This window comes from Pieris rapae, chromosome 20 (assembly GCF_905147795.1).
Source record: "Pieris rapae chromosome 20, ilPieRapa1.1, whole genome shotgun sequence".
NCBI lineage: Eukaryota > Metazoa > Arthropoda > Insecta > Lepidoptera > Pieridae > Pieris > Pieris rapae.
The window spans coordinates 8,788,598-8,805,840 of NC_059528.1; the positions used below are offsets into that span (position 1 = coordinate 8,788,598).

General features: G+C 34.0%; 1 protein-coding gene across 3 annotated transcripts in view; it reads right to left on the bottom strand.

Annotated features, from left to right (window-relative positions):
* LOC110994096 (biorientation of chromosomes in cell division protein 1-like 1) overlaps nt 1-17,243 on the bottom strand; it is a 42,179-nt gene continuing 24,936 nt past the window's right edge. For all 3 annotated transcript variants that reach the window (XM_022260593.2, XM_022260592.2, XM_022260595.2), the window contains exons 4-11: nt 13,753-16,496; nt 13,543-13,676; nt 13,140-13,292; nt 12,913-13,069; nt 3,755-3,892; nt 2,531-3,090; nt 1,888-1,991; nt 1-1,667 (exon numbers count right to left, since the gene is read on the bottom strand). In XM_022260593.2, coding sequence (XP_022116285.2) covers nt 1,132-1,667; nt 1,888-1,991; nt 2,531-3,090; nt 3,755-3,892; nt 12,913-13,069; nt 13,140-13,292; nt 13,543-13,676; nt 13,753-16,496 — 4,526 coding nt within the window. In that variant the 3' untranslated portion in view covers nt 1-1,131. The remainder of the gene's footprint in view (nt 1,668-1,887; nt 1,992-2,530; nt 3,091-3,754; nt 3,893-12,912; nt 13,070-13,139; nt 13,293-13,542; nt 13,677-13,752; nt 16,497-17,243) is intronic.

Here is a 17,243-nt window from a genome sequence, read left to right on the forward strand (position 1 = left end):
TTAGATCATTTACTTATAGTTTATATTTTTACAGTTATAATCGTAACTTAATCACCTTTTACACTGTTTTAACTATAACACTGATCTTTGTGTCACATTACATATTATCGATCTATCATGAGTTTGTCAAAATATTAAACAATGTCGTAAAATTTGCTTTCGCCAAATATTTATGAAAAAATGCACTCTCTTTCTCACTCATTCTCTTGTGAGTAGTGGAGGGCTCTAGCCGGCTCCCTATGACCAATAGCGGATGCGACCTTATTTCATCTGTATCTGCCCGGCACTGTCACTATCAGTGCGGTTCTTAAGACATTGATTGAAAATAGTATATCGAATTGCGCAGTAGGATTTTTCATACATATATTTGAAAAATAAATATTTTACATTAGCGATTGTAACTGTTGTAGTATATGACTGATCAAGTCCTTAAAAGAGGCTAAATCTTCAAATGTTTATTATAAAAATATTCTTTGAAGCAAGAACTACCAGAGATCTAAAGTAAATGTACGCACTTTATATTAGTTACAAGCTTTTTGTTATTTATAATTAAATGGTAACACTTTTCTTAACAATAAAAACCACCTGGCAAAAAAAAATATTTGTATAAAACCTCGTTTAACATTTTTTGTCAGGCAGTATTAGACAAGAGCGCAAATAAAAATAAAATTAAGTTTTATTCATTCAAATAGTGTTTTATTTCAATTTGCGCTTACTTTCACGAATGGCACTTTAGTAATCTGCATTATTAATAAAATATATTTTTTATAACTTCAATTTGAAAAGGGCACGGCCATTCTTCATATCTATAAACGCCTGGTTTAAATAATAATAAGCCTTCCTAAATTCAGTTATATTAACATTAGGTAGTGTTTTTACTTAACTTACTGATCGTATGATTAATCAAATTTAACTTCTTGAACTCTGTTATGTTAATACTCTGTAGTATAAGATTGATTTCATGCGTTGTGGAAAATGTAAAAGCATTTTATTAGATTGAAATGTTGTTTATAATATACTCAAGATTAATTACTAAAACTCATTTGTATATGTGTACATATAAATGTGTAAGTTTTTAACTGTAGAGTACCTAATAGACAGCAAGAGAATACAGCGTTAGAATGACACAAGTTATCGTACACGCGTATTCTCTTGCTTCTTAGTTTTGGACAGTTTAAACCAGCCAGCTTTCTTATCTTTCGGTATGGAAGTCGATCGGGCGACTCGATTTCGATCATTTAGACTCAAAATTTCGCTCGATTGACTTCTTCCATTATTCTTACGGGGTATCGTACTTTGAGACGTTTGCGATTCGTTTCCACGCTTCGGCCTATAAAGTGTTGTACTTGAACTCGTCAGCCGATTATTCTGATTCGGGCGACGGTTCAATGTCGTTTGACTGTAAGACTTTTTTTGTAAAGTTGCCGGCCTGTCGTCCGATAAATTTTTCGTCGACGCGTACTTTTTTGGTGTGGTTTCCTTTTTTTTCCTCGGCTTTTGGGCGTAATGTACGTCGTATTGGTCGTTGTAGTGTTTCGGTGTCCATGGCGCAAATATGGAGAATGTTTTAGTAGAGTTTCGCACTTGAATGTTGGATGACATGACCGATGACACGTCATCACGGGATCGGTTGCGTGTGATTCTGCCAGGGTCGGGAATGTCACCAACTGCAATTTCAAAAGTTCATTATATAAGCTTTTTTGGTAGGTACTTTCGGTAATAATTCTCTAATAAGGGACTGTTTATTGATGATTGATATGTTGATCAGAGCATTGGCTTCAATGTGCAAAGCTCATTGTTGGATTCGTAGGTTCGATCTGTGCACGGTTGTGCACTTTCTGTCTCTATGCGCATTTAATATCTGAAATTTTAAATTAAGAATATTACCAGTAGTCGCATGTAAGTAGACAACGCTACGCTGAGACTGATGACTGGAGTCTCCTTCAGTGCTGCTCTCACCAGAGTTCGCTACTGGCGTTCGACGACGGTGCCTGAAAAAATAAACTATCTTTAATATATAAAGCAAATCGCTTGCTCGTTGCTTGTAAGTAATACTCGTCTACTTATTTTACTTTCCTGAAATAGATCGCAACAACCATAAAAATACACACAGTAATTCTGTCAAATAATCATACAAGTTAACGCACTGTTTAAAAAGAAATAATGTGTGGTAACATCACATCTCCTTTCCGCCGTAATATTCCCGCGAAAGAAGTGGTACTGAATGATTAAATTTTAGACTTTCTTCAAAAAGTGCCATCGCAATGTGCAGTTACTGTATCGTCCGTAATTAGTGATTAGGTAAATTACTGTAAGGTATTATTTAGTTATTTTATTACTGTTAACACTACAGACGTTTACTAAAAAAAATATTTTGATTCTTGGAATTTGTTCCTCGAGGCAAGTGATATCATATACATATATATGATAGTTGTATATACATATTATAAACGTACGTATTACGTGAATGGATAATTGAAGTGGCTATAACATAGCTACTTATATTTCGCTCATTAGCAATAGCACTTACTTAAGGTCTCTGTTTACATCTGGTTTTCCAGTCCTCAGCTCTGAAGAACTACCCCTTTCTTCCCTTCCTTGCCTCAGTAAATCTCCTTTACTTCCTTTCAGGGTCTTATTACTGCTGTGGCTCCGTGATCTATCATAAGGGCTGATAGGTGGCTTGGATGCCATTTTCCTACTAAACTGACTCTCCACTTCTGAGTTACTCATTTCGGAAATATTTTGTAGATTCCTCTTATAGTAATCCTTCGTTCTGGGTGACACGCTATCTCTTAGTTTTTCATCTCTTTGTAAATTAGAAAGAGAGTAGCTTTTGCTTGGCACTTCATGGTCCACTTCATCTTGGCCAGTGCTTGAATTTGAAATGGTCTTCCGTAGAGTTCCATGAGACTTAATCGGATGGCTCTTAGTTTTAGTTACAGTTGGTTTGACGTTTGCATCAGATTCTGGGTCAGTGTCACCAAAGAAACGTAGATTCTTGGCTGGAGAGTTTAATGGTTTGCTTGATTTGGGATAGGAACGTCGTGGTAATTCATCCTCTGTTGTTATGATGCTTTCTTTCTCTACCTGAAGTATTAGAAAAATATCATGGTAAAGTTTAACGATAATATGCACTCTATATGAAAATATGGCTTTACTGCCTGGATTTATTTATTACTTATAATGTAATTATTTCTGAATAGGAATAGTTTTAACATTGTAGACGTGGTATTTTCTTTTATTAACATAACTTTTACACATTTAAAGAAAATACTTTTTCAAAAGAGTGAAGCTATGTATTATTATAAACTAATAATTATTTTTAATAATTTTTAATTACAATCAACACCCTTTGTCTTCAGTCACCGTGACCTTGCACGCTGTAAAGCACGCCAAATGTCGGAAAATTTAATAATACATAGCTTCACTCCGTTGAAAAAGTATTTTCTTTAAATTGTAGACGCAGTTCCTTATTTTATGGGAGGATTAGGTTCTAAGAAAACAGGTGTGTCTGGAGCACTGAGATATTTTCATTTACAAATGTATCAGGGGTGTCAGGGGTCAGAATTTCAAATGAGAAAACAAGTGTTAGAGCTCTCTTATATATGCAATAAATATGGCAATACCATTGCTAATTTTTTGAAAGAATATAGTTTTTGAGTTAGCGATTTATTATCATTGTAGTACGCATGCTAGAAACAACAAGAAAAAGTCCAATACTGTTTATTCTTCATTAGGCATAAAGAAGTACCTTTATATGCTTATCCCTTTTCTTGCCGAGGCGGTCGATTGACTTGAACCAGCTGGACGACTGTGTTGGTTGTCGACGAGGCGGTGACGGTGTAGGACTGGGAGTGGCTAGACGTCTTCTCTCGCGGTAGCGCTCTGCCTGAAACCACGATAAAATCTTTTGATAAACGTCCAAGTTATACAACAAAATCCATTATCCACTGTTAGTGAGATAATAAGTATTTTTCCAGTTTTGTTGTGATATTGAAATTATAATGCTAATAATATAATAGCTTATATCAACAGTAAAGATCTGATGCCTGGAAAAGCCATATTGGTCGATGAATGCTCGAGGAACAATTTTTTTTCAAATAACGAATAGTTTCAAAATTACTCAAATCAAATAGATTATTCAACAAAGAAAACATTGCACAGAGCCAGTATAGCACTACTTTTTTTAACCAATACAGGTTTCGTCAAAAAAGCTATCAATCACCACATTTGATTCAACATCTCTTAATAAAAAGCATCATGTTACATAGACCTGAGTTCATTGCCTTCAAATTTCGTGAATTGGTGTTATTTTTTTAACTCAAAGCAGAAATCTTCTATTACACTGTTTCATACATTAGGCGTGATAGAATTGTCTTAAATATAATATTAGATTTATTTATCATATCCATATCAATTACAGAATTTATTCGAGCACTATACTTACATTAAGTTTAGGTATACGTTATTATTATGTTTAACACTAAGGCCTTCCGAAAAATCTACCTAAAAATCTTCCGCTTGTCTCTCATTTTCGCTACTATTTACCCTTTCCCCGCTATCATTTACCCAGGTTTTGTTATTTGACGTCAACTCCTTATTTTTCCCACTAGGCTATTCCAACTAAGGACTTTTTACCCATCTGGGTGCAAACGCGGGCATTGTGACTGGCCCAATTTCACTTATTTTTTTCATGTAAATAAGAGATAGGAATTATTAAATTATATGCATACACAAATCCAATTTATTGACACGTAATCAACCAGAAAGATTATGGGAAGTCTAATTGAAAAAAAATACAAAAATATGCTAAATTTTATTAAACATGACCTTGTAACACGATATCTAGACTCTATGATATAGACTACACAATGGAAGGAACCCAGGAAAAAAAATGGGATTTGAATCTATTGCATCCATAGTTAAAAACACTGCATCGTCTAATAAATGGATACAAGCTAGGTGATCCATAGCTTTCTCGCATATGAGTATTTTTATTACCCTATATGACAAAACTAACGAAGAATACTTCCAAAAATAATGGTTGAGAGGTCAATGGACTATAGACGGTGACCATCAATCACGTCTTTCACACGATGTTTCATTAAAATAGTTTTTTCCTCTAAATGGAATTCGTCTGCAAAAAACGGTTCACTTCAACAGCTACTGCGCCTAATCTCTACAGAGGAAGTAACTTTGAATGAAGATGGGCTGATGATTTCTTAGAAATAGCAGGCAAAGACTGGCAGATTATTGGTAAAGACACACCTGGAAAGGGTTGGACGACCCAAGAAGGGTCCAACTACATACGCCACTAATATATGACTACTAACACATTATTATTATTATATACATTTTGTTTTATTATTTTAATATAATACCTAGAAATAATATTAATCTGATAACGTGTTAAATGCTCAATAGGCCTATTATTTGCAAATAACTTTCCATTAAATAAATAACTATATAATTTAAAAGGTTCAAGGCAATTATAAACTTCGTTACACGTTTCGTTTACGCGTGCCACAAGTTTAATTTATTACTTAATATTCTTGCCCGAGTCCTACTTAAAGTAAAGTACAGAATAGAATAGAAATGACCAATCGGAATTGGAGGATGGAACTCGAAACACGGCGTGCTTCGTGTTTGTCATTGGTTAAATGGAGTTGGAGAGAAGTGAGGTTATCGTGTGCACTAGAGATGCTGTTGGCTATAATTAGTCTTTCAACAAAAGCCTCAGTGTTATAAGCACTCTCGTCGTCGCCAGGACCATATTATTACACTCATAAGCTATTGGTACTTATATGCCAATACTATTTGTACAGATCATCGTGTTCATCTTAATCCTTTATTGTACGTTATTCTAGGCACAACAAATTCATATTATATTTTATACATGTAATGTTTTCACTTTGCGTTTTTACTTTTAGGTCACTTAGGACTTAGGAGTGGTTCTAGGAAGAGGAGAGAGGGGGAATCACTACCGAATCTTGTATATTGTTTTTTTTATACTGTTAATAAATATATAAACATTCGTCAAATACAATTTTATTATATATGTATATAGCTTTGAGCCGGAACGAGTTGACGTTCACGACACAAGGCCGCGAACCATATGGTGCGTGACCTTATCGGCTTCAATCGATTTTACTTGGGATTTTACTCTAAAACCCATCATTCTGCTTTACCAAAGATACAAGAACTCAACCATCAACTGTAAGTAAACTATTAAAACTATAATATTTTGAAGGTTAAAAGCTGTGAGTATTGATGAGTATTGAGATATGAGATTAATAATCCTTATTGAGTAAAAACAACGATTATAATCCAATATGTTACGTTTAATAATTAAGTAGTAAACTTAATGTCCCGTATATTGTAATTTTTACTTAATGATTCTTATTGCTACAATCAAAACGTATATATAATATACATATCAATTTAATAATGGAATACTCTTTCGATGTTATCGGGTATTTATATTTTCTTCGATTCCATTTTCGACAACACTTTACGATCTTAATCCTGACAACATTGAGTTATGGAATAGCGGGATAAGACACGGTTTATGACTTAAATAAAATAAAACAATTTTGTCGGTGACATCATTACTAATAATATTACGCTTTCGAGTCTTAGTTTTGTAGTTTTCCTTGATTATTATTATGTTAACAATAAGGTAAGATGTGTCTAATAGTGTATGGGGTTCTTCAAGTGTTTTCAATTGTTTATTGCGCACATAGACAGTCTATAGAGCACATCCTAGTTTAATCGATGCAGATATTGAGAGAACTACATTGATATTGCTTACAAAAACGTCGGGTATCGGCATCACTGTCACTATTTCACGAAAAAATTTCTGTAAAGTTTCAAAACGTTATATATTCAATAACAATCATAAACAACATCTGCTCAACCAGTCTTATACTGAAACGGAGAGTTTTCTTTTTTTAAATATAGAGAACAGGAGTGACACGGGCTCACATGCCGCGAGTGCGTAGAAATCGTCAAGGACCATTAACATGTCAAAAGAAAGATCCTGGCTCCCCACGACACAGGGAAACCTAGTGTGGGAGCTAATGCAAGTTTTTATTTTATTTTTGGAAGTTACAGAATAGGTGAGCTAGTTCTTTGTTTGCTCAAATAAATTACAGCGTGGAAATGCCTGCAATCAAGCTACACTGCCATATGGAGAAATTTTGATTACAAAGAAATACAGTAAATTATTGAATTTGATTGAATAATAAATAGACCGACAATGATTACCCCATATCCCATCCTTTTGATAAGAAATTTGATCCTTTTGATAAGATATTGATTTTGATAAGAAAATAAAGCAATTAGGTACAGAATGAATGTTTTTAACAAAGGATTGTGGATCAAGAAATCCGACCTGCCATATTTAGTTCGCTAGGTGCAGTCTGAGTCATGCGTTTGCGCAATGTTTATTTCTAGCCTAGATGTTTGTTAGATCTACATTTTACTGTTAAGTGAAAATATCTTGACAGGTGCACGAATTCGAATTATTTAAATTTCAGATTTACAACGAATTAAAGGTATTTCTCAACTGTGCTTCTTGCTTATTTGATTAGTCATTACCATTTTATTAAAAGAAATATATGCATAGATGATATAAAGATTACTTTATTCAAAAAAGGATGGAATGTCTCCAGGTAAGGTGTTGTGATAATCAGTGTAGTCAAGTGCCTACACTGATTATTATGATCAAACTTCATAATAATCAATCATCAAACAGCTATGACATTTTAGTAGAGTACAGTTCTTTAAATTACGGTTAAAGCAAAATGAATATTAGTAGGAAAACTGTGATAAATAATAACCGGTTCAAATCCTTTCGAAGGAAATGCAAATTCGGCCTAGGACCAGTTATGTCCATTAAGTATTCTTTACTTTGTACGCTTCATTTTATTTATTTGACCCGTTGACTGGCTGATGACTGTAAAAGCTTTTATAGGAAAGGCGATGGTACACCTAGCCATTATGGTTTTATGTAGTCTCATTAGCCTTTGGCTAAAAATCCACAGAACTCCAAAATCATCAGTAAAAGCGGCAGTGCCGGCAGCAGAAGAGAATTAATCTCCAAACAATGATATGGATAATGACTAAACATCTCTTTCTCTTTGGCAAGGCAGACAGTCCCTAGTGCAGAGGGTACTTTAGCGCAGAGCAATCAGTCACCCGTCCTGTTGTGTTGTGTTGTCCTGGAATACGTGGATGTGGCTTCCCAACGGGCAGAAATCATTAAATAAGGTCGCTCATTGAAACCTGCAAAGTGCCCCAGAAACTTCTGAGCTTCTGGAAGGAGATAGTTGATTAGGCAGGACACACAAGGCAGATGCGATACATATCAATAATAATCAGTGTATTGTTTGGTTATTCGCTTAATAGCATTTAGATCGGATATATTTTAGTTATGACATACTTAAAACCAGTTAAAATTCATAGTTAAACGGAGATAACAGTATTCGTCAATTATCACATATTGTCAAGAACCTGATAATTATAGGTGTCCAAATTGTGATTGATTTCACAGTTATACAAATAGTATTTACCCAAATACTAAACATTTACATAATCTTTTGCTTTCGCGGAGTTCAGTCGTCGTAAAATAAAATACTTAATTATTTAAAAAGTTACCCTTTAGTTATTCATGTAGGTAGCATAATGTACACTTATAAACGTCAAAAAGAAATATACATTAAATGCTTCTAATTTTACATTTACTGCCAGTTATTCAATCAAGCAGGATTTCCTACCGTCAATGGATTTAATTTAAGACGCAAGGGATTCTTTTTTTATACATAACACGGGGCAACCGGGCAGGATGATCCCTGATGTTGAGTGATAGACACTAACATATCCGTGGTAAATGTGGTAGAAGATGCAGAGAGACCCCACTTTCGAGGGGCTATCCATCACACTAAAAAGTAATATCCTGTAGTATATAGTAGTCTGTAGCTAAAAAGAATTAAAAATGAACTAGTTCTGTCATCGTCCGTCACCAGATAGTTAATGAAAAATTAGATGTATCGCTACTTATCTATAAAAGAGCAGTAAGTAGCACCAGCAATGAATGCGTCATCAATGAGAGTAACAAGGCGAACAAAAACTAACGGAATAATCCTCCAAAAGATTTTATCAAAATGTTTCGATTAATTGTTTTCAACTGCCGGTGTTGAGTCGGAAATAGATAACATTAAATTAAGTTTATAATTTGTTATAAGCAGTATTATATTTAAATGTATACTATTTTGATTTCGATTTACCAGCAACAAATTAATTTGTATTTCAGCCATATAGGGCAGAATCAAAGAACTGATCGTGGTTGGCAACACAAAATGCAATTACGTGGCCGTTCATCAATTAGATGGACCGATCAAGTGAAAGACAGAAACTGGTGGAAACTGATTGTCCGCTGGATATGCTTCCTTGTTGTTGACCACGATGGTCAGACATGAGGTACCATCTAAAGAGAAAGAGCATTCCGAAAAACGAACCGATTTTGTAACGACTCTTTAGGAAATAGTCGCTGAACGCTTGCTCTTTCTAAAAACCCTTTTCCTCGCTATAAAGGGAAGAATATTAAGTAAATGTTTCACCCCATCTAGTTTAAATTCGCTTGTAGAGTTGTAATGAGGTATGAAAACCTTTTAGATAGACGACTTCTCAAAATTATACAACGAATAATGCTATTAAAAATTCTTTGCATTTTGGAGTCGTTTTAATTGTTGTTAAAGAAAAATGCAAGATTTTGATGGAACTCTCTCGAAGTTACAAGTAAATCGATCTGTGGTTCCACCGCTTAACTAAGATGTTTATTATTATTAATTTTATTTTATACGTAAAACTCTATGTAAAATGCGTTGTTAATGGCGCCTGAAAGACCTGATTAAACAAATTATGTACGTACATTAGCTACAGCACAAAATCACGGTTCAACACCCTAAGGTCAATGTCGGTTTGACAGTGATGTCATCGGTGTTTATATATAATCTGTGGTCCTGTATTATGGCTCATTAATTTTATCTGGCAATTTGTTATGCTCGTTTTTTGGCATGGTAATGAGGGATCGAAAGTTTATTATTGATTTTTACTTATTTTTAATATATTGCTAGTAAATGAAGCTTTTTGGTATTAATTTAAATTACTAACATAAGATGTAAAGTTACTTTACACCACAACCACAATGTATTATAGGGTCTAGGTTTTATTTCGTTATAACTTGTTTTTTGCCAAACCAGCTTACAGCTATAAAAGACAGCATCGCATCCGCATCGCCTACGAACAGCCGTTTTGTTAGTCGATGCGTTGAACGCTGTTTTTAAATAGCTAGAGATCATATTAATTATGTCTTCCTCTTTTACATTAAAACCAAAATCATGAATTCAAGCCTCTTACGTTTGACATATGGTTGCCAAACGTGGAAATTCACTGCTGAAACAAGAAAAAAGATAATCGTCTGTCAGAGAGGACTCGAAAGAAGTATGCTAAAGATCAGAAAATCAGATAAAATACGTCATACTAAAATAAGAAAAATAACCAAAGCAACAGACGTTTTAAGCTACGCAAAAAAATTGAAATGGAAGTGGGCAGGACATGTTACCCGACTAACTGATCATAGATGGACTAAAAAAGTAACTTTCTGGAAAGGCCCACTAGGCAAAAGAACAAAAGGTAGACTTATTACACGATGGGAGGACGACATTAAAGCGATAGCTGGTCAAAATTGGAGTAAAGTAGCTGAAGACAGAGATAAATGGGCGTCACTGGAGGAGGCCTACACCCAACTTGGGGTTCCAGTAAAAAATATGTAGAAATTTAGGTACATATATAATAAGTAAAGGAAAGAAAAATTATACTAACATATATTAAACTACATGAACTAACACTAAAATAAATTGTAAGAAATGTAAATTTTAAATACTGGAAATAAAAGGCTATTTTTATGTTTATTTTATTTTATTTATCTTCCTCCTTTACATAAAACTATATATTATTTCTTAAATGAGTTAGAGATTTTTGTGCTTATACCCAATCATTTAAATCTTTTCGAAATCTATTAAGGTAGCATTTAATACCTTTTTTATTATTCAAAGCATATTTTTTTAATTCCCAACATAAATTACGAGCGTCCGAAGTATTTATATGTTAACACGCGTGTAATGAGTTCCAAGTATCGATAAACCGTGATGATCAGTCATCGACAGACACGCACTGAATTATCGATGGAGTGTACGTACATCACTAGAATTGCAAATAGTACAGTCTTGAATAAAAAAATAGATTTATTTGAGCAAATAGAGTTGTTTGAAATATATCATTTGTAATAGTTGTATAGTTGTTGTTAAATTTAAACCGGAATTTAAAAAAATTAATTGTCTACGCACAAAAAATTGTAGTTTCTATCAGGAGGAAGATACTCTGTTCTCTGTCTCTCTTTCTCATCAAAATTCACGCGTTGGAGCCTTTCTTCGTGGACTGCAGCAATTTATACGGTTAGAATAACTTTATTTCTCATAGGAATTAAAAAAATTCGCTTACTGACAAAAAAACATTACAAGAGACTAAATAATTATTACTAGAACGCACAGAAGGAACCTATACAAAAATTCAAAAACAAATACAGTAACAAAAATGCAGGTTATTCTTTGATTATTGTGGTGACGTCCACTCCAGTTACGATTCTAAAGCCAGTTACAATAAAGCAGTTATTGTGTCTTTTAAAATAGAAGATATTATTTTCTATAATACTCCACTCTCTACATCCGCTATACACTCGGGGTACTCAGATTTAGGAAATCGCAATACCTTTAAAACTTGAGTGAATAAATAATATTGTTCGCGACAGTACAATCAAGTTAAAACTCACGTCCATTCTGTTGAATTGAAAATGCTTTAGCGTTTGTTTTGTTAATAAAACTATTAAAATTGTAAATAGATGCTTGAAAGTATTTATAAGTATAACATATTATTTAATGTATTTTGGGACATGGAAAATGTAATAATATAAATGTAAGGTTTTAATTTTAACACCAAAATTTAATTATTTAACGCCAAAGGCTTTTTCATTAAATGATCTGAATTAACTCTTCCTACTGATACTTACTTCCTGCTTAGGCTCAAACAACGATTATCATGTTATAAATGATGAGTTGTTAGGTTTAAAAATAAATGTCACCGAAGAGAAAAGTGAAAAATTTCGTATCGATAGATTAAACGCACCTTATCTCAGAATACCTTAGTTTGTGGCGTGTAATTATTGCTATGATGGGAGTGGTGCAGGGCAGAGCTGAACTGCGGCATTTAATGATTGCATAGGTCAACACAGTCATTGTTCACATAACGTGTGCTTTTATGTTTGTAACGACTCTATTGCACTTTAAATAGTACCTTTTTTAATCTTTACTCACACTCTGAGACACATTATTAGATTTTGAAAGCTTTGAAACATGGAAAACATTGACAACGACAACGAAGAGAATAAGTTAGTTCCTTAAGTAAATTTGATTTTAATTCGTAAAGTACGCGTTTAATAAATGCTTATAATATGAACTTTATTATAGTTAAATACGAGTATTTAAATGGCATAGTGGTAACTCACTTTTATTATTATGAATACACAAATATTGTGCATGCTCTGTTTGAAACAAGTGTGTGTTCACTTTATTTGTGGTAACTTTTCGTTTTGTTTAAAAAAATCAGTGACCCTACAACCTTGCTAGGCATGGGCCTCATGTTCATTTGTCAATCTAATAGGCAATTGGGTGATTAGCCTCTTGTGCCTGACGAACGCCGTCGATTTCATGAGTCTAAAGCAAGCCGGTTTCCTTTACAGTTCGAGCGAACGTTAAGTGCGATATAGAAAGAAAGACCAAAATAAGTACTTACCAGTGCTGGAGAGTCCAAAGGCCCCGCAGTTCTGGATCGTGTTGTTCTTCTTTCACTCTCTCTGTCCGTCCTTTGATGATCACTCTCTCGTTCTGATGACGTGTGTCGTCTTCTTTCTTCTTTGTATCTTCTTTCTTCTTTAAGTGTTCTGCCAAACCTAACGCAATATTTTAGTTTAAGTAATGTTTAAATTTTAATAATAGGTTTGAACATAAATTGTGTTATACCTTTCTTCAACATCTGTGTTCTTATAACTCTCCTCTCTTCTCTTCTCGTCACGCGGGTACCTGTCTAGGTCTTCTCGAGAGTGCCTATATTTTCTATCTTCTCTGTAGTCTTTTTTTCTTACTTCAGTGTCACTAGGTTCCGGATCTGTGTACCTAAAAGTTATAATTATTATTTTTTGGTCAGAAAAATATATTTTTTCTTTTGTTTAAGGGTCTTCCTTTAATTTTTAAAACATTTATTTATTTCTCCATTTGATCGATCACTTTTAGTTACTTTTCGTAATGACGGAAAAGACAAAAGAACCAGATAATTACTTAAGTTCAAACTATGCTAACAAAAATAGGGGGGTAATAATACCTTTATAAGAGAAAAAAATCTTAGAGGTAGCCTTAAGTGACGTACCTTCTATAGTCTGAATCATGTCTGGCAAGATGTTCAGGGCTCTTGAGCACCCGCGTGCGAGGTTTCTGGACTAATTCCTTTTCTTTCTCTTTCTTGCTCTTCTTCGAAGAGTCGCGAGAGAATAGCTGTTTTACCTATAATGAAATTAATATTAAGATAAAGCCTTATATTTAATTTAAGCGTAATGAAAATTGTATCTAAAACCTTTACCTTCTCAAGTCCCGAAAGTTTTTTCACCTTTGGCGGTTTCGCACTAGTTTTGTCATCGTGTTTAGGACTTTTATCGTACCTCTCTGGTTTTGGATCAAATTGCGAATCGTCATATTTTTCTTCCATCGCATATCTTCTATCATTTTTATATTCTTTGCGTTTTGATAAATAGTCGCTATTCGCATATATCTGTTCTCCTGGATAGTTGTCTTCAGCAAACTGTCTCTCACTAGCTAAAAATAGCGATGTATTACGGACATCATCATCGCTCTCATGTCTCTTCCGCCTCGATTTATGGATTTCTCCGCTACTGTTTAGCCTAAAGTCATTTTCGATACCAGAGTCAACCAATCTGCTGTCAAAATCATATCGCCGCGGTGATAATTGTTCACGATAGTAATCTCTACTGTCGCCAGAATCATGTCGTCTGACACTATTATAATTCGTAATATCCTTGTTTTTCACTCGACGTAATGAGTTATGAAAGCTTTCTTGTTTTGGATTATATTTCAGGTTTGCATATTCATCTTCACGCTCTTGAGCTATTTCAGGGTTAGATGAATAATGACCTTTTCTTTTTCCAAACCAATCGTCTTTTACTTTATATTTTTGACCAGAATGTAGATGTTCGTGACTAGAATTGAATATTTTTTTAACTTTGTACTTTTTTTCTTTATATTCATCTGGTGAAACAAGTTTGCCAGGATTAGACTCCAAGCTTGGAGGCTCGTACTCAGGTTCTGGTGGAAAAACTTTCTTTTCGTTGTTGAACCTTTTCGGCTTCTCCAAGCTGTCTATAAATTCACGTCTATCCAATTCTTCCTTAGAAGTTTTATGATAAGATCTTGATTCTGTATTGTACTTTACTTGACTGTCGGTGTCAAATTTATAATCTGTTACATTGTTCTCAAATCCTTCTCTCTCTAAAGTATGACGATAGTACTTTACGGTGTCATTTACGTACTTTTCTGTTTGTTTCATACGTTTCTCGGCTTCATAGATAGGATCTGGTTCGGTCAAGTAACGCAACACAGGTTCATCTGCAGGAATTAATCGTCCTCGTTCTTGTTTACGGGCATTTAAACGAGATTCCAGTAACTGTCGCCTGTGACTTAACTCGTTAAAATCTAAATCTATTTTTGTATCCGTTTCGAAGGGCTTTTTTGGTTTGGTATCCATGCCATCTGCTCTTCCTCTAAATGTATTTATAGGGTCTCCTAATGTTTCTTTTTTAAAATCCTCGTTTGCATAGGTAGGCTCATCATCAAAACTTGTTAGTTTATATTCACTGAATCTAGTAATAATGGGCGATTTTTTAATATTAAATCCATCAATGCTGTCAAAATTATTTTCTCTTTTAAATTCATAATCAAGAATATTATCTCCAAACTTATTATTGTACTTGTATCTATCTTCATATCCTAAACCTTCATCCTCATCTGAAAAATTACCTAATTTTTCACGTGGTGGAGAGTAGGTCTTATACAATGTTTGTTTAGGAAAATTAAAACGTAGATCATCGTGGTCTTTGATGACCTTTGCATAAACGACAACTTTGTCGACCATTTTATTAACTGGGGTTGAAGCCCTCTCTGGACTTGCTGTTCTAACAAAAAGATTGGGATCTGGACTTGTGCTAGGTTTTGTATAAGAAAATGGCTGATTGACGTTACTTCCGTGAGTAGGTGAAATTAAATGCGACTTTGGAGGAGGTGACTGTTGATCTTCTTTGAGAATTCTAACCATATGATCTACAGTATGCCCTCTAGTTAATGGGGGTTTTTCGGGTGGCTGTTGACTACTGTGTATCATATCCTTAGTTCCATAAACGTTTTTCTCAATCTTTCTAATGCTGTCTTTTATTTTATCTTTAACATTAACAATTTCTTTCTCTTTCCACAATTCTATATTGTTAACAAGATTATTATTTTTTACTTCTGCTGAACGTTTCGGAGTTTCACTGATTGGGGGAGACGTTTCTTTTTCTATTTCACTAGACTTTTCACGTTTTGTCCTTGAGGGAGGTTTAGGTTCTTGATAGTCTTGACCCTTATGCCTGGGTGGCTTTTCAATAGGATTTACTTTTGTAATATCGGTTATAGAATGTTCCGATTCCGAATTACAAGTTTCTGTTTCAGTGAGCTGTTTTTTCTGAAATACATCTAAAGGTGATACCTTTTTAAAGTAATCTTCTCTGGGAGAACTTTCAATTATCGGAGATAGTTGAGACTTTTTATTTCTTAGTGATTTAAGAAACTCTTCCGTTTCACTGCCAGATCTTTTTCGTTGGGGTTTATTTTTTGTTAACGTTGTATTAGATTTTAAATCAGACACATCACTTTTACTTCTCTTCACAACAACTATTGGTTTAGTTTTGACAACAACAGGCGTATCCGGGCTTTTTGTTCTTTGACCTCGTCTGAAGAGCGTAGAAAGTGAAGTACGTTCTTTTCTCTTTTTTGAAGTTACATCACTTGAGGACCGACCCAGTGGTGTTTTAGCGATACCATCTGCAGATGTTGCGTCGTCACTATTTCTTCTTCCTGACCTGTCTTCTTTATATTTTCTCCTATGTGGTAATGAAAAGAATTTTTCTGGAGGATTATCTGCTGTACAAGTTACACTTTGAGCTTGCGCTATAACTTTATTAGCCTCTTCTATCAATTCCTTTTCAGATAAGTGGGTAAATGGCTCTTTTCGTATACTTGGTGCTGCTTCTATAGAACTGCGCTCACGTGGTGTACCTGCAAATGAGATGGTAGTATTACTACATTTATTAGAAAATACTCAAGTAGGAGTAATATACCAAGGTATACAGAACTTTATGACATTACAGCCATTGAAAAGATATGTTAAACTGGATAGTCAAAATGTAGGTTGGACAAGGTGCTATTAAACACAAGATATTAAAAGCGTTTGAAATTCATTAGATTGTTAATAACAAAACGAGTTAAAATATTATTAAGTGAGATATTATTGAACAGGCTTTATAGATTAGTCTGAAGTCTACGGAATAAATGTTATTAGAAGTCAGCTTCACTCACTTCACATTTACGTAAAATCATTTACATTGTGGTTATTATATAAAAGCCTATATGGATTAAATACGTCTACTTTATTCTAGATAAGAGATTTTATGAATTTAATTGCTAACGACATTATCATTTTTGGGATACAAAAAATTATATCACTGATACAACTCAGATTTCAAGGCCTTTTAGATATCCTCATGTCGACAGAATATTCACAAAAATGAACTAATCAATTTTGAACGCAATACGAAGAATATAATTATAGACATAGTTGCTTGGATGTAACTATCAAATTACATTGATTTTATGTACATGATGTTATTATGCTTAGGTTACTCCCCGCATTAATCAAGACGTCAAAAACAAGTGTTTTTGCGTTACTTCGAATGATGATACTTGGGTTTAGCTCGAATCAGACTTTTTGCGACATTATGCCTTTTTGATTGACTTTATCAAGGT